This window comes from Martes martes, assembly GCF_963455335.1.
Source record: "Martes martes genome assembly, chromosome: 9".
Lineage (NCBI taxonomy): Eukaryota > Metazoa > Chordata > Mammalia > Carnivora > Mustelidae > Martes > Martes martes.
In genome coordinates, this window is record NC_137896.1 from 48,314,354 (window position 1) to 48,338,938 (window position 24,585).

The 24,585-nt window shown below is 49.8% G+C and overlaps 1 protein-coding gene across 1 annotated transcript in view; it reads right to left on the reverse strand.

The window, feature by feature from the left end:
* The window catches only part of ACSS1 (acyl-CoA synthetase short chain family member 1), a 61,509-nt gene extending 42,356 nt beyond the window's left edge, over positions 1 to 19,153 (reverse strand). The window contains exons 1-2 of the mRNA XM_080813108.1: positions 18,592 to 19,153; positions 8,382 to 8,478 (exon numbers count right to left, since the gene is read on the reverse strand). Coding sequence (XP_080669234.1) covers positions 8,382 to 8,478; positions 18,592 to 18,883 — 389 coding nt within the window. The 5' untranslated portion in view covers positions 18,884 to 19,153. The remainder of the gene's footprint in view (positions 1 to 8,381; positions 8,479 to 18,591) is intronic.
* Between the last annotated feature and the right edge of the window lie 5,432 nt (positions 19,154 to 24,585).

Below are 24,585 nucleotides of genomic sequence, written 5' to 3' on the forward strand. Positions count from 1 at the left end.
AAAAGAGTGGTACTGACTTCCTTTGTTTACAGCTGATTCCTGACAGACCCAGCCCCTCTGACCAGGGCAGGCAGCTGTGTTACTGGAGATATATTTCCGAGTAAAGTCCCTGACCCCCTGAGGAGATCCTGACTTGGCACGGCTGAGGTTCATTGTTGGGAACCTCTCTGGGGACTCAGGCACACCCTGCACAGGCAATCCCTGCTTTAGATGCTACCAGAGTGACATATCACTGATGTGTGGAGACCCCGGGGAATTCAAATTCCAAGTCCTTGTCGCCTCATTAACCCAGTCAAGCGAAACCAGCAGGGAGAATGGGGATGGGTCGGTCCAGATGACTCAAAAACCTGCCAATGACTCGAAAACCTCACTCAAGTCTTTCAGAGGAAGTTTCTCTGGACTTGTTGATGGGAAATCATCAAGCCTCTCACCCAACCTGACCCGCTGCTATTACCACATTCAGATCAGGGGCAAGACAATCTTGGGCAGGGCCAGCACAAAGAATGAAGGATGAAGGAGTGTCAGGCCAGGCAGCCCCTTTCTGAGAAGTAGCCAGCACCCTCTTGTCATCCTTTCTTCTGGCACACACGGCGTCCCCGACCCTGAACTTGGAAGGTGCTCCAAGGCCCAGAGCGCCCATTAAACATTCTGCTTCCTGCTCCTCGCTGTTCCACGGTCACAGCAGGACTCCCCAGCCCTTGGCCCCACCTTCTTCTGCAGCTGACCCTTGTCCTGCTTCAAGGCCACCTAGAGCCTGCTGGCACCGAGAAGCCTTCTCCTTCCCAGCTGATGTTAGCACTTACTGTGTGTCTGCTTAAGCAGGAAGTGTGGACAGACAGTGGGAACACAGGGTCCTGGTCACTAAAGGGCTATTGTCTGCACACAGCAGAGTTTACCCTCTACATACACCTCCAGGAACCACGAGGAACCCCCAGGCACCTGGCCTGTCACAGTTAGTGCTGCCAAGCAGGAGGGGTCCCGTTTACAGAGTCACCTCCTCCCTCTCAGATTCCTCAGTGCACTGGCTAAAGCCAATCAAAGCTGAACTCTAACCCCATTTCTGACCTTTCCAGCTGGGTAAGCTTGAGGAGCCCAGAAGCTCAATGGGCATCAGGTCCTGGGCTTTAAAACCAAGTATGAGCATGCATGTGAGCTACAAGCATCAGTGTCAGCAACTGCCTAGTCAGCCAGGGACTGCCCCCAGATAGCAGGGTCAGGTCTGACTCCTGGAGGACAGAGGGCTGGGACACCCCGTTCCCATTCCCAGCCTGGTATGCAGGATGGTCACCAACAACTTTCCCAGGAGCTGTTGCTGGTGTCCTTTGTTCCAGGTAGGCAGTGGACAGATGAGTCCAGCCTGGCTGGCGCTGGGGGCTGGATGTGGGCTGAGTGCGGGAAGGGGCTGCCCTGGGCACACACATATGCCACTCTCCCACTAGGACCTCTTCTCAGCCCTGCCCAAGACTGGATGCCTAGATGTCAGCACTGCACGGGCTGCCCTGCTGGGGACTGCCATGCACAGTGGCACACATGCATACCATAGCTGTGTATAGATTTTTAAACTCTGCATCAGACAGTGGGTCTAACCTCACAGCAACACTTTCCTTCTGTGTCCACCAAGCAAGGGAGAAAGAAATGGACACTTGTGGGGAGAGGGGGCAGGAATGAAGATGCACTTCCCCCAAGCCAGGGCCCAATGTGCACATCTGGACGGGTGAGGAGGTTCAACCACATCCCTCTGTGCCCACAGTGCTGCCCGGATGAGAACCAACATGGGGCGGGGCAGCGTGACACCAAGCGCTACCCACAGTGAACCTATGAGTCAGGCTTATCCCAAAGTCTTGAGTCTTCCGAAGCAGATAGGACGAAAACAGGAACAATAACGCCTAGTCCTAGAAGGCTCCCCACCAAGCTGTGGCAGGAAATCTTGTCCCCACTACTGAGGCAAAGAGCTCCTCCCCAGCCCCACCCTTCAGGCACCAGCTACCCTCCCCCACTCCCACCCCAGGTGTCCACTGTGCCCTTACCAGGCCTTGCCCTGCCACCTCCCACAACCCACCCATTCCCCAACAGCCCCTGCATGCAGAAGAGGGTCCACAAAAATAGAGATCCAGCTCAAAGGCAGGTGTCCGCTTACGCGTGCTCCTAGAAGTAAATTTCTGCCAGTGTTTGCCCCCAGAAAATTCTCAGAAGGATCCCCATCAAGGAGGTTTCCCTGGCCATGGACACTCTCAGAGTGGATCATTCCTGCTGCAGTCCCAAGATCTGGCTGTTCTAAAATATGAAATTCCAAAAGACTTAGCTGATCCAAAAGAAGGACAAGAACAATAAGAGATCATGTATAGAAAGATGCAAAACACTTCCCAGTTTCAACATCTAGATCCAAAGTCTTAAGGAAATGTAAGCGCACAATCCAGGGGACCCAGGGTTTCCACCAGTTCCTGGCAGTCGGCAGGCACATTCCCGACCAAGTTTTGCAATCACAGTTACTCAGAGGTCAGCAGGGGAAAGGGTGTACTCAGGGTACCTCCCTCCTCTTAGTCAGGGAAGCCAGGACACTGCACATGAGCCAAGGGCCTGGGCCTCTCCTCCCCCAACTCGGGGGAGCCCACGGAGCAAACTGACTTTGCCCTGCCTGGCAAATGGCCCTTGCCATGGGAAACCTCACAGATCATGGGGCTATTTTACTCCAAAGCAACCTGCCCATCAACCTCATTAGGCCCATTAAGGATCCTTCCTTTCAACTGCCCTTTTTATTTTAATAAAGGAGTTTGCTCATTAAAGTAATTAATTTGGGGCCAAGGAGAAGAGCAAGTAACAAGGGTCAGGCCCGCAAGAGGGAGAAGGGCTGCTTTTTAGCTGACCAGAGATTGTTCTCCGGAGCTCAAGTCCCTGCTCTGAAAACACCACCCTAACAGCTCCCAGCCCCAGCAGCCACAGAGCAGCCCCATGCCCTACCCTCCTCAAACCCAAATCCTCGTCTTCTAGACCCTATTCTGGACTTTCATCACCTAGGTGCTGCTCCACACTTGGCCATCCCACAGAGGAGAAGCAAGTTTTCATTTTGCAGATGAGAAAACAGTAACACTCAGTGCCTGGCCCCAGCATGCCCAGAAGAAAGCCGGCCCCTCTACGCCCACCCAGGGCTTCTGAGGCAGGCAGGATAGAAGGAGACCTGACATCCCTTCTGCTCCTCCAGACAGGGCTTCCTCACGGTGCACACCTTCCACCAGAAAGAAAATGGAACAGCCACAGAGATCGGCCTCTCCAGGGGCTTGACCCATAGTGAAAACTATACTCAGTTCATGCTGTAGGCACATTTAAGACAACACGGGCCCTTTATGGTGTGGCCTGTGCGTATTGGGCTCTGTTGTGCTGTGCTGGTTGTTGACTACTGCACTGACCCAGGCCTGCTACTGCTGGAATGGTGCTCCTCTCATCTGGTCCTTTATTCTTTAGCTGGGGACATGGTAGGGTGACAGGCCTCGAGGTCACAGGACTCAAATTTGGTCTTTGCCTTAAGTTCTGAGCTCAAGTTCAAGTTCAGACCTCTGTTCGGAGCACTCAGACACAAGATGAGCTGAGCCTTGGTAAATACTCAGAGGAAGACCCCCACAGCCTGCTGTCACCTATGTTTCAGAGCACCCACATACAGCCCAGAGGCTGAGACCAGCCACGGGGCTTCCATCTGCTCCACTCCATGTCCTGTGTCCATCCCCAGCTTAGAAATCCCTAGCCCAAACCTCCAGGCTCCAGACAGCAGTCTAGAAGCCTAAGAATCTACCCAGCACCCCACCATCAACTTCTGAGGACAGGGATTTGTGTTTTGTCCACATCCTCATCCCCAAGGGCCTCTAGACTCTGTCTACTTGAACTAGAGTTGAAGGACAATCTTCTAGAAAGACACTGTGCTGGAAAAGCACATATGGACTGTTGGAAGGAGCTGCATCCAAGATGCTATCTGGCTACACAGCCTCGGGGAGCCACCCAAGTTATCTGTCCCTGCCTGGCCTCTACAGCTACTGCCCGCGGAGGCCTCAGGGGAGCAGGAGGGCTTGTAGTCTGCTTGTTTCCTAGGACAGAACAGCTTTCTCAGGCTGGCTCTGAACATAAATAACTTCTCTGGGCAGCAGTAGGATAGAAATTGGGCTGGGGCAGACCTCTGCCCCTGCTTCCAGGCTAGGGACTCAGGCTGCCCTCTGCCTGGCAGAGTCATGGCTGTTGATGCCTCCTCCTCCCAGAGCCCCATGGCCAGCTCAGGGCCCACCTGCACTGTGGAGTGCACTCCTGCAGCTTCCTGGCCCATCTGGCAGGGCACTCCTTGGTACCAGTGCCAACAGATGTCACAGAGGGAAGGAACCAGTGGGGCAGGCAAGGACATGGGGCTTCCCCAGGGTTCCCAAAGCCTATCCTGCCAGGCCTCCCCTGCCCAAGGGAGATGAGGTTAGAAATATGTGCCAGTCATCAGAATAGTGGAGTCCACCCACAGACAACACAGGGCACATGTCCCAGAGCAGGTGGCAGGGCCCTAATTGCCACCTGAGAGAGTGTTTCCAGGATGGATCCCAAACACAATGAGCACGTTACAGAAATGCACCTGGAAAATGAGCAAGCCAAAAATGTATGTGTGTGAGTGCACAACCATGTGTGTGCATGTGTGTGCACGTGTGCCTGCCCAGACATGAGGTGAGCAGTGGAGATTCTGGATGGAGGTGTCACTAGGGTTGCTGGGCGGAAGTTGTTGGTCCCCATGACGAGCTCTACAACGATGCTCCAGGAACATGCCTCCTCAGAAACATTCTGCAGCCCTAGGAGGGAAAGGAGATCCACTCCCCTCTTTACCTCTAAGATAAGACTTTGACAACCTATTTGGGAAAAAATCAGAACAGTGATTGCTTGGGAAGGGTAGGGATAGTGACTGAGAAGGAGCACAGGAATCCTCTGGGACAGGGTCATTACTCTATCTCAATAAGGATTTGAATTACACAGGTATACACATTGATCAAAACTGAGCCAATGTACACTTGTGCATTTTATGGCATAGATTTCACATAAAAAGAGAGAAAATAAACACACAATGAACTCCAGTTAATGCTATGCTGCTGAAATGCATCCGAAACATAAGATGGACCAACCCCAGAGGGATGGATACACAAATCACATGGGATAAAAACCAGCTTTGTAAAACTTTAGGGGTAGAAACTGGGTGCTAGGTACACAATAGGTGTACTGCTTGAAATTTCTCAAATTATGAAGTTTTTCATAATAAAGTGTTAGAAATAACAATAACAAAATTAATTCCTAACTAATCAGGCTGTGGTATTTAAATAAAGTAACTCAGGTCTGATGCTTAAAACAGTTCTGGAACCCAGAAAGTACTGGAAAAAATACTGGGAAAATGATAATCATCATTTTTATTTAGTCCTGCTACTTCTACCTCCAACACATTCCATGGCATCCCCGTGCCTACAGCTAGGATCACTTCGGTTATGATGATCACGCCATTCTACAGATGGAGACAGATGGAGGAATGACAGGGCTGGCCAAGATCACCACGCCAGCAGAAGGTGGCCTCAGAACGGCAGACTGCAGAGTCCTCCATTCCAGAGCAAAGGCCATAGTGCTTGCCCCAGGGGTGGGTCCATGGGTCCTGCACTTGCTGACCTGCCACATTTTTTTTTTTTAAGATTTTATTTATTTATTGGAGAGAGAGAGAGAAGGATAAAGAACACACAAGCAGGGGGAGCAGCAGAGAGAAAGGGAGAAGCAGACTCCTGCTGAGCAGACAGCCCAACTTGGGGCTCCATCCTAGGACCCGGGAACATGACTGGAGCCAAAGGCCAATAGATGCCCAACCCACTGAGCCACCAGGCACCACCGACATGCCCCCTTCTGGGCCTGAGGTCATGGTGGGGGAAGAGTCAGCAGGGGCCACCCCCAACCTCCAAATGGACAAATGGGTGTGGTCCCCAGCACGCCAGGCTCTGAAAACCACAGCCCCACGACGTTTCTAGAAAGGGCTCAGGCTCTAAGTCTGGAACCTGGTCTTTAGGCCAACAAAGGCATCTTGGCTGTCGCCACATGAGACTCTGGGGCAGGAAAGCGCTTTCTGTTAGTGGTGGTTTATATGCTGCAGGACATTCAGCACTGGCTTAGGTGACTCTCCTCTGAGCAGGCAGAAAGGAAATTTCATGTCAAAAATCTAAGATGACCAGGAGAATAATTAACCTGGGGCTGCCAAAAATTAGCTCTGATCACAGACAACCCATACACACACACCTCTTCTTCCTCAAACAGCGACTAGAAGCAGTCTTCGGGCACTCAGCCCAGCTAAGGTTTGTAAAATCATTCCAGGCTAAGTCTGCTTATTTTTAGAGAGAGAATAATAAATGCTTTGCCTATACTCAGAAGCATGCCCCTTACCTGGGGCTGCTGTGGAACAAAGGAACGAAAGCCCTTCTGGGTTTTAACACACCAGTGCATTCTTGCCCATCCCCCGTGGCTTGCACGCAACCACACATCTCAGCAGGCCAATTCAAGCCCAGCCCTCGGACTACCCAAAACCACTAATTCAGTGTGCACATGGGGGATCTCCAGCCAAGGGGGTGTCCCGGGGGTCCAGGCACATCTGAGACAGTGACAGAAGGAAAACAGTCCATCCCTGGATCAGCTTATCTCCAGCATCCAGGAGGTAAGCCCATCTACCCCCACCCACAGAGTCTTCATATTTCACTAAAGAATTAAACATAAATCTAGTTGGGCCAATAACAGTAATGAATGGTGAAGCCAGTTTGGTTGTTAGAGCTGTACTCCCCAAACTCAAGTGTGCACAGGGGCCTGGGCATCTGCCTCAGTTGGTGGCCCAGTTGTTGGGCCCTGGGCCCTGGGCCCTGGACCCAAGGCTCCCAGGGCCAATGCTCCTGGTCGGTGGGCTACATGGGGGCAAGAGGCTTATCTGCACAGGCTGATAGGGAGATAGGTCAGCAAACAACACAGACACTAGAAAAGGGAGTGACAGCTGAGGGTTGTTGATGTGGGAGGTGGGCAAGGTGGTGCCCACAGGGAGTTGCAGCAGAATAACAGAAATCTTTTTGCTGCATCCAAAGTCAAGTTGAGTCCAGTTTTACCAGGTTTGGTGGATTTGGTCTGTGATAAAACCTGAGTCTGAGAAACAAACAAACCTAGGGGCGCCCAATGGCCCCCAAGTCACCAAGCAGAGGAGTCACTGCTGCTCTCAGGCCCCCTGCTTCCCTGCAGGGAACCCTACCACGACCCCCCTCATTCCCACTGCCCCAGCCACACGGACCTTCTCTCTGTTCCCAGAACACCTACACTTCTTCATGGTCTTGGATGGGCCTGGGAATTCTTCCTCCAATCTTGGCTGTTCTTTCTTGGCAACAAGAACCTAGCTCTGATATCACCTCCTCAGAGAGGACTTCCGTGACTATTCAGTCTAAAGCGACCACCCAGTCACACCCTACCATGCATTTGGGGACTGTTTGTTACTATGACATACCCTAGCTTGTATTGACTGATACAGTGGCCCTCAGTGAAACCTGTGGAATGACTGGACAAGAAAAGTCATAAGCTGCCCACCAGGAGAAAGAGCATGACTTGACTGCGGGGGAAGGGTGGTATTGGTGAAAAAGGACATACAACTCAGGTCGACAGTGGATCTGAGATAGCATCGTAAAGGCAAGTTTAGGCTTAAACAAAGGGGGTTTTAACCCCAGGGAAGGGGAAACCACTGGCCTGTAGGGACAAACCAAAGAGACCCCTGAGCAAGGCAGTCCCAGCAAGAGGGAGTTCCTAGATGCTGGGCTCCTTCAGACCCCAACATGCACACACATCCAGAAAAGTGCTTGACACACGGAATGTGTGGAGAACTTATCTACAGAATCCAAGATAAATGTCAGGAGGACCCTCCCCCCCTTAAATGGCTTGATCTTATTTATGGTCCCCCTCTCAGAGTGCTGGGAGAAAGAGGCTGAGTGGGCTCGTTTCTTTATTCCAGCATGTATTTTATTCACTTTGTACTCATGTTTACTGTCCTGGGACCAGAGAACATTTCCAAAGCTGAAACATGCCCCTTGAAACAAAGATGATCTCCGCCTAGAACAAGACAGAAGCACCTGGGACTGTGCCAAAAGCCTCCCATGCCTTGAACATTCATCATATTTGTGTCCAAAGACCAGATCCTCCTATGGGAACCTAAGGCACCAAGTGCCAAGGTGAAGGGCAACCCTCCTCCAAGCTGGGCAGTCTTGCTCCTGGTGACAGCCCAGCAGAGATGTTTGGTGCTGGTGTCTACAACAAACAGAGAAGTAAAGGGCCAGGAGACCCTGCTGGGCACTGAGATGCCATCAGGGGACACACAGTACCTGTATGTGATCCTCACTTCGGTTCCAGGCTCATCCCGCTCCCAGATCAAAGCGACGCTCTCCGGGGACTTCTGAACATGCTGATCCAAGCAGTTGACTGCACAAAAACAGGTTTTACAGATGTTACACTGGGTTCTTTTAAAGTTGGATAAAGGGAGGGTTTGGTTTGCCATGGCTTGTGCTGCTTTCCACTGAGGTGGACCCTATGTTCCTCAAAGGCAAGGGATCTATTCTTTGCAAGGAGAACGATTGTCAGAGCCTGCAAAACAAGACACCCAGTACACAAATAGCAGCTCACAGGTGCAGGGTGATCCCTTGTGAATACCTGAAGCAGGTGCTTCGCACCTGTGGTCCCAACCCTGGCCACATATGGACGTCACCCAGGACACCCCCAGGGACCCTGACCCAGTCGGCCTTGTGGTTTTCAAGGCTCCTTGGGTGGTTCTAACATGCAGCTGGGACGGAGTGCTGTAACCTGAGATGCTGGAAAGAAGGCTTAATGCAAACAGCCTGACTCTGATTCAGTACACAGTTCATGCGGCAGTCTCTCGAGTCTGCTGGAGGTGCAATCCAGGGCAAGGATTCATATTGCCTCTCAGATAACCAGCCAGCACCCTACAAACCAGCCTCTGCTCCAACAAGTGATGAAATGATAGGGAAATGCCGTGCTGGTTTTCCGGAAGACTGCTTCCTGCCTCCTCTATTACCCAAGCTCAGATCACATGACTGCCTGCAAAAACAGGTTAGTGCTGACAATTTACTGTAAACCTCAAGATTAGTAGGATCAGGTAATTTGCTAACATCCTGTTCATTACTCTTGATTTCAAGGTGAGCTTCGATCTGGCAGGTTCATTTAGTGCTCCTTCCTATCAGCCCTCGCACACAGATTTCATTACTCACTTCCCCTTCCGCAGGAGAAACGATGGCAAGTAGCTTCTGGAGCCAGCAGTCATCTGCCCACCTGGTCTTCAGGGTCACCCTCAATGTCCAGATATACAAATTATTTCTTTCTCTCTTTTTTTTTATTTGAATACAGTTACTTATCTTCTCCAGTCTCCTCCCATAAAAATGGGAGAAGCATTATCTACCATGTCTAATCACAGGATTACAATAGGAATCCAATTAAAGACCAATGTTGAAGTGCTATTATACAAATGCAGGGTGCTGTTATCAACTGATAATACCATGCAATGAGCTACAGGAACTCTAATAATATTTCTTGATGGAGTAACTGTCCTGACAAAAGTTATGGGAAACCATAACCTTAAAAGATCATATGATTCTCATAATTCTTGAGAGGGTGAACCCCCATGAAAATATTTATATACTTTAGCTGTTGTATGCGAATAACATTTTTTCAGTCTTGGGTTATTTTATCTATCACTTACTCTTATAATAAAAAAATTACATTTGAGAGCTCAGTCAGTTAAGTATCTGCCTTGGGCTCAGGTCATGATCTCAGGGTCCTGGGTTTCAACCCCCTATTGGGCTCTCTTCTCAGCACTCTGCCTCTGCTCCCACTGCTGCTTATGCTCTCTCTTTCTCAAATAAATATATAAAATATTTTAAAAATTTATTTGAACTTTCTGGATCCTAACAGATATATGTTATACCTCAAAAAATTTAATAAAGATAGATGTCATCAGGAAGAACTATTAATACTAATATTACTTATTGATACCAGAAAGTTCTTTGAATTACTAGAAAAACAGAAGAGAAGAAATGCCATAAAAACAGAAGATAGAGGGGCGCCTGGGTGGCTCAGTGGGTTAAACCTCTGCCTTCGGCTCAGGTCACAATCTCAGGCTCCTGAGATCGAGCCCTACATCGGGCTCTCTGCTCAGCAGAGAGCTTGCTTCCCCTTCTCTCTCTGCCTGCCTACTGTGATCTCTCTCTCTCTCTGTCAAATAAGTAAATAAAATCTTAAAAAAAAATAGAAGATAGAAAATACAAGAAGTCAAACTGAAGGGGAGGTTGGTGGCAAAACCTGGATTTACACAATAAACCTGATGTGTATGTGTCAATCAGTCCAAAATTTAGAAATCATGAGTTTTCACACTAAAACCACTGATTTCTGGCCTCTCTTGAGCAACCAGCAGATGAGACCACACCCTATCTGGAAGTTGAAGCAGTGAGCACCTCCCCCCCAGTAGGGCCAGGCCCTTTCTCCCTCCCACCCCCTACCCCTTCCCGACTCCCACCACGAGCCCACCAGCCCCAACACCCCGCTCCTGCTGCCTGGCCCTGGAGGACCTAAGGGATGGACTAAGAAGAGATGACCCTAGGCAGGTCACAACAAGCCTAGAAGTGCCCAGCTGAGAACCCACACACTGAGTTACAGCTGTGCCCTGCATGGGGGTGGCTGGTCCAATTGGAAGAGGGTGCTGCTCCCACCTGCGCACAAATGCTCGTTGGCCCATGGCTGCTTCACGTATCACAGGTGAGCTGATTACACCTGCTTCTACCTAAGAAGCCTGCTCTAAAATTTCTCCCACTTTGAGTTTGACTCTTTGAGTCACCCTGAAAAGTGGGCAGCCCAGGGTAGCCTGGGAAACAGTTTCCAGGTGCTCTGGGTTGTACAGTGACCTGCCTAACGCCACAGCCAGAAAGCAGCAGGAAGGGCTTCCAATCACACACGACACCTCACCGCACGGTCTGTTCCCATGGCAGCCAGGGCACCAGGACATACTCCTTACTCAATGAATGACGGCCCAGCTTTGAGCCAAGACCCTCTCAGCCTTGGACCCCAGCAAGGCATCCTCCACCTAGTTTACACCAAACAGGAAGGCAGTGTCCACAGGATGGACATTGGGTATCCAGGGTATAGATGCGTGGTCAATGAGACCAGCCACGTATCTGTCTTTCTGGAGCTGATGGATGGCAGGAATCCAGGCAGATCAGCATGAAGCCCAAGGTGCAGTGTCCCCTACATGCCTCACTGCCCCTCTCCACCCCAGTCCAGAACATAGGAAGTTCTCAACAAGCAGCTGCTAAGGCTCCATGTGATCTACCTCCTCCCACTGATCATGTTGAGTCTAGTGAGCACCTTCCTCCCTCAGGGCCTTTGGACTGTTTCTCTGTGCCTGGGGGACGCTGTCCTACTGTCCACACTGCTGCCCTTCACCTGGTGTCCACACTCCTACAGGTCTGGCCTACAGATTCCCACTCTCACTGAGCACTTCACATCCCATGGACCTCATGCCTCCCTCTAACTTTTCCCGAGATGGCACTTGTAGCCCCTCTGCGGACAGGGATCCAATATCCTGTCCACATTTGTACGTGTGCAGCCGAACACAGAGCACCGAGCAGAGAAGAACCACAGCTCTGAATAATGGAGGGACCATTTAAGTCCTCAAGCTGGAGGGCAACAATGGAGTCTAAATGACACCATGTTGGTTCCCTGCCTGAGGAGGGAACAGATCTCTTCTTGTCTTAGTGGCTTTATCTCTCAAGGTTTCTTTCTAGTCTAAATTAGCACTTCTGAATCCCCCAGAATCCCCAGAGGGCTTATTAGCCAGAGATGGTAAGGCCCTGCCCTGAGTCTCTGAATGAGCAGGTCTGGGTGGGCATGCGCATCTCTGCCTCTAGTAAGATCCCAGGTCCTGCTACAACTGCTGTCCTGGACCCACTCCAGCAGACACACACCTAGGCTTACAACTACATATATTCTGTTCCAGATTTGGGGCAGGGTGGCGGGACCTTCTTCTTCCTTTGGGGACAGGAGTAATTAAAGACTTTCTGTAAGACATCTGGACAAACCTTTGCTGGATGGTGGCCTGGAGTCACAGGGAAAACCCATGCACTGGAGTCTGGACCCTGTCCAACCACTTGCTAACCACAGATGGTGCACTGCTTATCTAATTTAAATCTCACTTTCCTCATTCGATGTGGGAGCGATGGCTCCAGACTCAGAGATGTGGTAGGAATTAGATGCTTTGTGGGTTTCCTGCATGAGGTCAGATGGGAATAAAAACACCCTCTACAGCTACCGCGGACAACACTCAGATGACACCAGCATATTCACAAAGCTCCATGCAGAGCCTGGGGTGACAGTAGCCCTAAGATGCTGTGTGTGTGCTGGCTTTTAACACATGGGCATGTTGCCTGCTGTTGCTTCAATTGCAGGGAGGAAAAGAAAGAAGGGAGGGTAGGTGGAAGGAAGGAAATTCTTCCTTCTCCACATCAGAAAACAAAGCCTCCACCTAAAGAACTGGGCAGTGGGACAAGAAAATTCCATTTCCAACAACAAGCAGTTAAGGACCTAGTGTGATTTTTAAGGCTCAGCTCAAACCCCACCTCCTACTGCAAGTCTTTTCCAATTTCCCAACACACAGTGACCTCTTGCTCCCTGTCATTTTCACACCATTTTTAATGCTTACTTACCTGCCCAGTAGTCACCACTCTGGGACACAATGCTAGTTTTGCTAGATCCTCCCCTATCTGGGTCACAAGTCCCTGAGGACAGGGACCATGTCCCTAAGATTCCTTTATCATGGGTTTGGGGTAGAGGGGATGCTATCAGAATCCTCCCCTTAGCATCTATAAAAACCTTGAGCAAGTGACCCCCGTGTGAGGTCACTTGCTTAATGATTTGTGGTTCCCCTCTTCGGAAGAATGCAGGCTCTGTGGCATTGGGCATTTTCCATACTGTTCATCACCATACATGAATTGGAGTCTTCGTTTCCATACCTGTACAATGGGACCACCAACCACTTCACATCAGGATCAGGAGGATGAGGTGATACGAGGCTCCATCATGTTCCTAAGAACAGGTGTGCACCTGGGCCTAACACAATTCTGCAAAAAGTTAGGCAAATGCCTGCTGGTGGTTCATGTGGTCTGAGCTTTTTTTTTTTTTTTTTTTTTTTAAGGTGTTATTTTATTTGCGAGAGAGAGAGAGAGAGAGAGAGAGAAAACGAGTTGGGGGGAGGGGCAGAAGGGCAAGCAGACTCCCTACTGAGAGCCAAAAACACCAAGCAGCGCTTGATCCCAGGACCCTGAGATTAGGACCTGAGCCGAAATCAAGAGTCAGATGTTTAATTGAATGAGCCACCCTGAGTTTTGTTTTTTTAAAAAAAGATTACAATAGGATTATCATTTCCATTATAAAGATGGCACACACTTACCTAGGAATTTTCAAGAACTATTGTCAGTTGTTTAAATACATCTCTTTCCCTCCCCAACTTTAAGTGAACCCACACAGGGAAATTCAATTTTATTCAAAAGAAATGAGGGACTTAATATTCACAAAAGGATTCACAATGGGCTTTCTTTAAATAGAAAATCTCCCTGGCACATTTAAAGAAATTACATCAGATGCAAATTGTATTTGCCAACTTTCCAGAAGCATCTGCTATTTAAAGTTAGTCGTGCATCTGACAAGTGGGAAGAATTCAGTCTCTTCGGGGGGACCCTCCTCCTAAGACCAAGGGTTACACCTTCATTTAGACTTCCTTGAAAGACTTTGGAAAAGTTTCTTCAGTCACTGAGAGAAAAATGAGGCACAGAAATGCAGCATCTTGCCACTCTCAGTGTGTCTGCCTTCTAGATTATGGGAGGTACAATCAGAAAGAGGAGGGAAGTACAGGAAAATGGTTTCCATACCTTCAACTCATGCTCCAAAAAGCATCCAGAAATCTCTGCGCTCAATGCTCAATTAAAAATAGTTTTTCTACACCCTTGCTTTAAGGTAAGAAAACCCATTTTTTTAAAAAAAATCTGACTCAGAATTTGGTCTTTAGAAAAAAGAATTTAGGGTGCCTGGGTGGCTCAGTTAGTTAAACATCTGCCTTCTGATCAGGTGATGATCCTAGGGTCCTGGGATGACTGGAGTCAGGCTCAGTGGGGAGTCTGCTTCTCCCTCTGCCCCTCCCCCCACTCACGTGCATGCTCTCTCTCTCTCTCTCAAATAAATAAATAAAATCTTAAAAAGAGAGAGAAAACAGAATTTAGTTGTGTGTTTTGAAAGCAACACATGTCATTACCCTCTAGTTCTGTGTTCTCAACTTCCTGACATCCTGAGCTCATGGGCAACAAAGCACAAACTTATCCATTGAGCCCTGTGAAAGACAGCCAAATTTCAGATTGGTAAGAACACTTTCTAGATACTAACCTTTTATCAGCTATGTCATTTGCAAATATCAGAGGTGAGGTGGGTGGTGGGATGGGTGAAATACGTGACAGAGATTAAGAGTACACTTATCTTGATGAGCACTGAGTAATGTATAGAATTGTTGAATCACACTATATTGTACATCTGAAACTAATATAACACATATGTTAACTATATAGGAATTAAAATAAAAAAACTAATTTTTAAGAGATTTTTATTATTATTATTGTTATTTTTTAAATATTTTATTTATTTATTTGACAGAGATCACAAGTAGGCAGAGAGGCAGGCAGAGGGAGAGAGAGCAGGCCCCCCCGCTGAGCAGAGAGCCCAATATGGGGCTCCATTCCAGGACCCTGGAATCATGACCTGAGCCAAAGGCAGAGGCTTTAACCCACTGAGCCACCCAGGCACCCCAAGATTTTTTTTATTATTATTTATTTATTTGACAACAGAGATCACCAGTAGGCAGAGAGGCAGGCAGAGAGAGAGAGAGGAGAAGCAGGCTCCCCGCTGAGCAGAGAGCCTGATGTGGGGCTCGATCCCAGGACCCTGGGATCATGACCTGAGCCAAAGGCAAAGGCTTTAACCCACTGAGCCACCTAGGTGCCCCAAAAAACCTAATTAAAAAAAAAAAGTATCCTCTTTAGATCTTGGTTTAAAAAAAAAAAAAAAAAGAACCTTCTGCAAAGCAGTTTTACATAAATATAAGGGAAGCAACTGGAGGCTCTCTCTACCTGCCCTGCCCAGGTGGCCCCTGACACCATGACCCCACCTGGTGACCTGGCTGTCCCAGAGCCCCAGGATGGACTTTGAGAGTTGTGTTGGCCACCTGCATGCCTTCCCTAGCCTGCTTCCCTCTTATCCAAGGCTGATCATATGCAAACCGGTGTGGTCCTGTTCAGAGGAAACAGCACTCTATTAATAATGCTGAAGACCAAGTTCAAGGTCACAGCTTTCCCATGATTCATTAATAAATAACAAAAGTCAGTGATTGGATGCAAGTAATGCTTTCTAAGCGTTTTCTCATTTGACACTAACAACAGCCCCAGATGTCCCCAGGTCATACATACACTGCCAGTCAGAAGAAGCTTAGCAGCGTGGCTCTGAGTATTGGTCTCAATACTAGTCTCTGAGACCTCCTGTCGCCCAGTGACAAGCCCTGTGTAGGTGCTTCGGGCCACAGTTCCAGTTGAGCCCAGTCTACAGCCATCCCAGCCCAGGTCCCAGACTTTGGAGTGAGAAGCAGGGCAGACAAAAGAGACGGAGACAGACTTCAGGAGCAGAAAGAAGCCATCCCCTGGCGCTTGCCCATCAGCCCCTGTCCAAAGTCCTGACCCACAGAATCCGGGGGATTAATAAAATGGTTGCTGCTTTACGCCACTAAGCTTAGGGTGGTTGGATATGCAACAATAGTAACTAGAATAGAGTTTGGTTACACCTATCTTTACTTTACACATGAGGAGATGCATGCAAAGTACAGTAAGGGGAAAGCAAGGATTCAAATCTAGGTGTGATTCTAGATACACTCTAGACCACTAAACTGTATGGCATTACCCATATACCCTTTTTGTTTGCTTAAAGGAGGCATCCCCAGGACACTAATCCCAATCCTATCCATCTTAGAAGTGACTTCATCTTCACTGGTATGGGATATATAGGTCAGTGGTCCTCCACCTTGAACGTGCATCGGAAGCCCCTGGAGGGCTTGTTAAAAACACAGATTCAAGGCCCGGGTGGCTCAGTCGGTTGAGCAACCAACTCTTGATTTGGCTCAGGTCATGACCTCAGGTCGTAGGATCAACCCCTGTGTCAAGCTCCACACTCACTGTGGAGTCTGCTTGTCCCTCTCCTGCTCTTGCTCTCAAATAAATAAAATCTTTAAAACACACACACACACACACACACACACAGAGAAAGATGGCAGGGCCCCACTCCCAAGGTTTCTGATTTTGACAGTGTAGAATGGGGTGTGAAAACGTGTGTTTCTAAAAAGTTCCCAGATGATTCTAATGCCACTAGCCTGGGGACCACACCTTGAAAACCGCTAGTATAGATCCTCCTGAAGGAGTAATGTCATTTTTGAGAGCAATACTTCTTCGGAACAAGCCATCATTGTGCTGTCTACAGATCAGGCCAAAACACCCCCACCCATTCCACAATGTTTTAAGTGGTTCCCAGGGCAGCTCTGGCCTGGCCTGGCCTTTCTCCATACTCTGAACATACTTTGCAGACATTGGCAAAGGGCAGAGATATTCCTGACAGCTGAGTGGGCAGGCATATGCACTAGAGGTAGGAAGTTGTGAAAAGCTTTCTACACAACAGTTTTCTGAAGTTCAGCTGCTGACTATGTAGCCAGAAAGAAGAAATAAGTGAAGAAAAAAGAAGCAGAAGAATTGTTTGCTGAACATACCCAGCCCTAACTGAATGAGGCTCATGAGGTCCTTGGTGCCTGTCCCATGAGGTCCGTCCCCACTGTCTTATCAAAGAGTATGAGGTGGCAAGCCACCCAGGAATGTAGGTGGCAAGCCACCCAGGAATGTTCGCAGTGGCCTCAGGCCTCCAGAAGCTGCACTTTCTATGCCTCCAGAAGCTGTTCTCCTCCCCTTCAAAGGCACATGCCATCAACCCCTCAAACCTAAGTGTTTGGTTTTCTTTCCATTGGTTCAAGGACACCTGCTGCTGACTCAGTTTTAGAGAAAACACTTATCTAGTAAGTGACTCACTTCGATTAAACCAGCAAAGTAATATACAATATGAAAAAACATATATCTGGTCCAAAGTTCCCTCAAATTTATTTGTTTGAAAGTTAACTGCAACACACTACCCATAATTTTATAGCTATTTCTAAATATAATAAATTAAATTCACTACTACATACTGATCACCAATAAATGCCGGGCTGTTCCATACCTTCTGGCACTGTGTCCTCACAACCAGACTAGCAGGTAGGCAGGTAGGCCTGCAGTTTATATGGGGAGGGGGCACTTAAGTTCAGAGGAGCAGAAAAACTTGGCCACTACTTGGTGGAGCTGTGCCACACAACAGATCCTACCTAGAAGTTCAGGTCCAATCATGGCCCTGCCATGAAGATCTGCATGTCCTTTTCTTAAATACCTCCTAGACTCCAATCAACTCCATAGTCCGGGACAGCAGGCAGCCCCTCTGACTCGGCACCTGACTGCAAGTCCCATCCTGCCCTGTAAGACCAACCCCAGGCCTACCCTTCCTGGCCACTACCGCCTCCAGTCCCTGGACCTTCTCCCCTTGTGGCATGGGGATACAGTGTACCCACCTCCCATCCCAAATCTTAAAGAAACACTAGTGGATTCAATCTCAGCAGATACCAGAGGATTGACTGGCTGGTGGAGCTGGTTTGGAATCTCAATCACCAGCCCCCCCACTCCCCCCCCCCCCCCCGGTCTAAAGCAACTGTAGGTCTTCCGAGGCAGTACACAACCGAAACAGTCAACTGGGAGACACCCATTCCTCCCCTCCCGCCCACAAGCCCCAGAGCAAGGAGATAACTGATTCCAACAGCGGGATGTTTTCCTACCCCTCTGCCTGCCACTCGGTTTGTTTACTCGGGCAGTTTCTCCCCGAGCAAGTCTCTGGGGTACCCAACCGGAGGCAACAAGTCAGGCGCTTTTAGTTTTTGCCTCTCCCAGGGGCAGGAGTGGGGAAGTCCCAGCCTACATCTGCGAGCCGGCCCCCTCCTCCCCAGCCTGGCCCAGGGGGAGCCCGCAGCGCAGTGGAACCCCCAGGGTGAACTCTGGGGACAGTGGACTGAGGAGCCGCACTGGGGCAAGACCAATGACTGGGCGACCCGAACGGATGCCCGCCCGGGTCTCCGCAAGCGCGAACCCCAGCGAGTAAGCTGGAGTCTGGGTTCAGGGCGGCGGACGCCCGGCCTGGAGCCTCCCGGGTCCTGATGGAGTGGGGGCCGGGGCGGTGGGGCGCCACCGTCGAGAGCGAGAGGAGCAGGAGACTGGAGGAGCGGCCTCCCGCGGGGCCGTGAACGGCTGTTCAACGCCCTCCGGACTCCTGAGCTGGGGGCGCCCTGGACTGCCTCCCCCCCCCCCCCCGGAGCCCACTCACCAGACACGTTTAACCGGCCTCCTAGAAACCAGCCGATCTTCCCGCTGCTGAAATCACAGTCCCAGACGGTGTGGTACGGGGCGTCCCACACCAGCGTGTCCCGGGCCAGCGGCCCCCAGAAAGCGGCGGGGTCCCGGGCCGCCTGTGCGCTCTGCGCCTGGTACGAGCCTGGCTGCCCCGCGGCGCCGGGGGCGGCTCTCACCCAGCGCAGCTGTGGCGCCGGCTGCACCGAGCGCCCGCACAGGCTGCCCAGGAGCCGCCCCGCGCAGCGGCCCAGGCCACGCGCCGCCATCTCGCCAGAAGCCCCGAGGCGCTGTGAGCCGCAAGCCGGGGCTGCGAGCCGGGGCGCCCCTTAACGTCCCTGCGGCCCCGCCCCGCGCCTGTAGCGTAAGACACCGCCTCCCGCAGCCTGCCCCGACCGCACCCCTTCTTCTCCTGCCCCAGGGAAGAGGTCCGCTAAGGAAGAGTGGGCACGGGGAGCACAGGCCAGAAGGTGGCCCTCGGTTCTGCTGGGGCTGTGATGCCCGTGTCTGCCTTCACCGCCTGACGCTCGGCGTCAGGCGGTTTTGCTTTCACTTTGTGGGTCTTAGGAACCAACAGTTGGCGCCAGGCCAAAAAAAAAAAAAAAAAAAGACGCGTGCGTCACCGGATATAGGCTCCAGGCTCCAGGTACTCTGAACGATCATTATGGGAAGGAGCCGGCAAAAAATGGAAGCCTCTGGGGGAGGGAAGTACGCAGGTGGGTGTGAGGACCACCACAGTTAGGTTCTCTCAGCATCTCAGAGGCTGAAGTCCAAGTGTCAACCCTTTCGTACTCCCTTGAGAGGGAGCCCATCATCTTGCCAGGCCGACCTGTGACTCCACCCTCCAGCACACACATAAGAGGCCCATGTGGGCCTAATGGGCTGGTTAGTGTGCCTAGGGACAGCATGTTGGTCTGGGGTCTGAGGCTCAGACCCTGGCCCGAGGACTGATGCTCTTAGCAGCCCGCTGCCAGCCTTAGGCCCCTTGGGGCGTATAAGCAAAGCAAATGCTCTGCTAAACTTGACTGATTTAGAAACCTGGGGATTTCTCCCATTGCTCCCGCATCTGTGGCCTGAGCTTAAACCTTGGCGTTGACCTTGGTCAAGTTTCTTAAACTCTTTGTGCCTCATTTTCATTTCCTGGAAAAGAGGATTAACATCTCCTTCCCCAGGGCCAAGGTCAAGATTCAATGCAATAGTATCTGGGGAAAGTGTAGCCTGCAGTGGGCACACAGGAAGTTTAGTAGTAGAGGCTATGTTGTTGTCCTCAAGCCAAGAAGGATAGAAGGAACCTCATGGAATCTTGTTTCAACCAGATTCTTAAAAGATTTCAACACCCAAGATGTAAAAGTGTAATAAAGAAGGCAAGAAGAGGAGAACAGGGATTTGGAAAACTGGTTGTTTGAGTTCTTTGGGTTTGGGAAAGATTCCTTCCTGCTAGCTGTATGATCTGCAGAGGGAAAGACCAGGCAGAAGAGAACATGTCAGATGCGCTTCCACTGGAAGTCAACCCCAGCAGTGCCTGCAAGCGCGCGTGTGTGTGTATGTGTGTGTGTGTGTGATGCCCCCCTTCTGCCAGAGAACCGTGGATTTTAAGACTGGTGAAGAGTAAAATAGCTAGCATTACACATGTGACTTGCTCTCTGCCAAGCACATTTTTTACTTAGCTTAAAAATTATCTACAGCTACCACCAATGACCAACCCCCTGGTGGGACAGATACACAAAGAAATAAACAGGCTTACTGAAAAGCCCACAGCGGTCACGTGAAAGAGCAGCACTGACACCCAGCACTCCTGCTACCATCTCAATAGCTACCTCACCATTTGGCCTGAATCTTCACTTTCAATAGAAAATGCAAAACTGTCCATGAAGATTATAACTGTGGTGGTGTGTCCCAAAGACTGGCACCAACATTTCATCCCCTGTGTAGAAGGGATAGTATGCTGCTCTGTGGAGAGAGGAGCCTGTCCCCCATCCCTTGAATGCAGGCTGGTGGATTTCTTTAGTGACGGGCCGCAGGGGGCATCCCTGTCTGACAGACCCAGATTTAGGCCCTGCAGGCCCCAACTGCAGCTCCAGCTTTCTTGGAACTCAGGTGTGGTGCTGTAAGGGAGCTGAATTAGCCTTCCAGAGGAAGATCCTCATGAGAACAATGAGAAAAGTACATAGAATTGACTTGACTTTAAAATAAAGAAGTACAGAGGTGCCTGTGGCTCAGTGGGTTCAGCCTCTGCCTTTGACTCAGGTCATGATCTCAGGGTCCTGGATCGAGCCCTACATGGGGCTCTCTCTCTGCTCAGCGGGTAGCCTGCTTCCCCTCTCTCTCTCTGCCTAGTTGTGATCTCTGTCTGTCAAATAAATAAATAAAATCTTTATTTAAAAAATAAAGAAGTACAAGGGCAGCTGGATGGTGCAGTTCGTTAAGCATCAAACTCTTGGTTTCGGCTCAGGTTATGATCTCTGGGTCCTGAGATTGAGCCCCATATTGGCCTTCCAACTCAGTGTGGAGTCTTCTTAGGACTCTCTCTTCTTCTCCCTCTGCCACTTACCCTCTCAAATAAACAAAGAAACCTTTAAAAAATAAAGAAGTACCTAGTTCTTGTTTTCTTCAGGTTGGGTAAAGAGAAGTGATTATGTGGACATAAAACATTTCAGAATTCAGGTGGTACAGAATTGCACTTCCAGCAGCCAGCCCATTACCCAAGAGATGACCGGGAACCTGCCTCCTGAGTGTCACAGCCCTGGGGTTCCTGAGGCCAAAGCCATCCTTTCTGCCTCCTGGAAACATATCTCCCATGACTAGAACCAAGTGGAGCCACTGTCCACCTGCCCCAGCCATATTCCCCGGGCTGCTTACCTGGGGCCCCAGTGGTGCTGAGAGAGCAGCCAACCATCCAGGCAAAGCTGGTCACATGTTCTTCCCAACAGGCCCCTGGGCAAAGTCCTCAGCACTGAAATCTGTTCATTGGCATGTGCAGAAGTAGGGAGGCCTGGGAGGTTTCCCATGGGAAGCTGGGGCTTACTTTACATCGTAGGCCTGATGTTCACGTTGGAGGCTATAGCCCACCAACACTGCCTTTGACTCTTGCCTCCTTATATCCAACCACCTACATTACTCAGAGCACGTGGGTGCTCCTAGGAACAGTTTTGTTGGTAATGGACCTGGGAGAACTGCCTGCCCCCTGTCAGCAAGACCTAGCCCTGACTCACCAAATCTGTAAATCACGTGCTTCCACAAAAGCCTTCAAAGCTCTCTGCTTACCCACTCTGCACTTCTCTTCAATGACATGCAGAGGTGATCTGTGGAGCCCCTGTGTGCACAGCCCAGGGCTAAGGGCTGACAGCTTGACAAGGATGACCCCAACACAGCCCCTGAGCTCAAGCTTACCATGGGGGTAATGGGGAGAGGCAGAGAGACAGTCACTCAAATGAGTGAAATGCAAAACAAAACCCAAACAAAAATTCCATAATAGAAGGCTTGAAGCAGGTCTGAAGGAGGAGAATACTTGGTAGGCTGGGAGTCTAGGAGTGCTTTCAGAAGGGTCTCGGGGAAAGCTTCCGCCCAGGTTCCCACTTTGCAATGTTGCCATGACCTCAGTGGTAATGATGATATCTGGGGATGTTTGTATCCATCCACTTTGGCAGTGGGGGCTCAATGATTCTCATATAGCTGCAGCACAACTTTTGTCTCCCATCCTGTAACACTGCACACCACATCCCTGTGGATGAGCTGCCTGACCCCATGCCCGTGGGGTTAACCCAACAATACACAGCAACTACAGGGTGGGAGCGCTCCCCACCAAAGAACAGCACAGGAGGTGAAAACCAGGACCAACTCCAGGGCTCCAAAGGAGACATGCCAACTGCCGCAGCTCACACCTGACTGATGCAGTCAGGAGCATGGTCTTCAGCTTTCTTTAAAGCTGGCCCACCTAGAACTGGCTTTGACCTGTACAGAAGTGCCATCAGGGATGGATGGTCTGATGGGGTTTCTGGTCCAGCAGCTTCTGAGAATGGCAGCCAATTCTGCCTGGGAAGTTTTGTATTTAAACTTGGATGAAAGAAAAAATTAAGGGGGTGGACAACTAGGGAAGGTTCTGAGCTCACTCTTGAGGTTCCCAATGAGCTCAACTGGTGACTCAGTAAGGAGGTAACAGGAAGAGCAGGAGGCTTATACTCCAGAGGGCAAAGTGGATGAGACAGCCAAGTGCAACACTGTTCAGAGAAGCCACCTCCCAAACTAGGACAGCCATCCTGAACAGTGTGTGGATTTCCTGCATGTGCCAGAAAGGCCCAGGGGCCACTTGTCGTCATCGTTCATCCGGTGGGTTTATCCTCTGGCACAGGCTTGCAAGGTCTACTCACTCTTCTTCAAAGACCCTAATGCGCACTAGCAGCCCACCCTGTCTCCTTCATGGTCTCAGTGCAGTGGGTATCCTTGCTCAGACACTTGTCTGGCAGTGATCACCCTGGATGCTTGTGTTCTCCATCACAAGAGTCTATGGGGGACACAGGGCATCCAGGGAGCAGTCTTTGAGCAGGTCTGAGCTATCAGGCCCTTTTTCTTGCCCCAAGAAGGCAAAAGGCAGCTGAAACCACTCTTGCTATCTCTGCCTGTGGCAACAGGAATGCTTCCATGGGCTACCCAGCCTCTCACCTCAATCAACCCAAATGTGAGGTTTTACATACAGCACAACTTTGAGACAAACACCCTGAAAACAGAGGGCTCAGCCAGCAAACAGGTGCTGGCCACCTGGGGAGGACACTGCTTTCTCTGGGGGAAGACACTGCTTTCTCTGGGTGCTGGTTCCAAAGACAGATTAAACAGAACCCCAACCCTGAAAGCACCAGGTGAGAATACAGGAGGATATGTACTCATTAATTGGATCAGAACACCAGTGGTAGAAAATATAAATCTGGTAGCACCAAACATCTGAGAGCATGGCGTGTGGAGAAATGTAAAGCCGACCAACACTGCCACCTGGCGATGAATTCTTCATTTAACTTTTTCATTATTAAATCTAGTCCTTAATCCCAGTCCCCCTTTTTACCCATTCTCCCCACACACCTCCTTCCGCTCTGGTAATCGTCCTTTTGTTCTCTATTATTCTTTTTTTAAAAAAGATTTTATTTATTTATTTGACAGAGAGATCACAAGTAGGCAGAGAGGTAGGCAGAGAGGCAGGCAGAGAGAGAGGGGGGAAGCAGGCTCCCCGCTGAGCAGAGAGACCTATGCGGGGCTCGATCCTAGGACCCTGAGATCATGACCTGAGCCGAAGACAGGGACTTAACCCACTGAGCCACCCAGGTGCTCCTGTTCTCTATTATTAAGAGTGTGTTTCTTGGTTTTGCTCCACCCCTTCTTTGCTCATTTGTTTTGTTTCTTTAATTCCACACATAAAAAAAAAAAAAAAGTCCACATATGAGTATAATTATAAGGTATTTGTCTTTTTCTAGTTGATGTAATTCAGTTAGTATAATACTCTCTAGATCCATCTATGCTGTTGCAAATGGCAAGATATTCTTTTTGATGGGAAGTCTACATTTAATGTTAACGTTACTTCCTATCCTGTCTGGGAAACCTAATATTTGTATTACAAGACAGGTCAACCAGATGACCACAACACATTCTTTGAAATCATGTCATCATCAAAGGAAATTAAAGAGGGTTTTCTGAATAATGAGACCCCTTGAGATAGTTTTTGTCTCTTTAGTGAGTTCCTGAGCAAAGATTGATTGTTTCCAAGGCAGTGTGGCAGTCCTGAACCCAAAGGACACACCCTCTGGTTAAGGACATGAAACATCTGTCATATATGGTAGGGAGAAAGAGAGAGAGAAAGAGAGATCATGGTGGTGGACTGGGTATGTGAAATAATCAAAATAATTTATTTTTAAATTCTGATAAAATGGGAAAGACAAGCTTAATGTCTCAGTCCATTTGGGCTGCTACAACAAGTACGACCAACTGG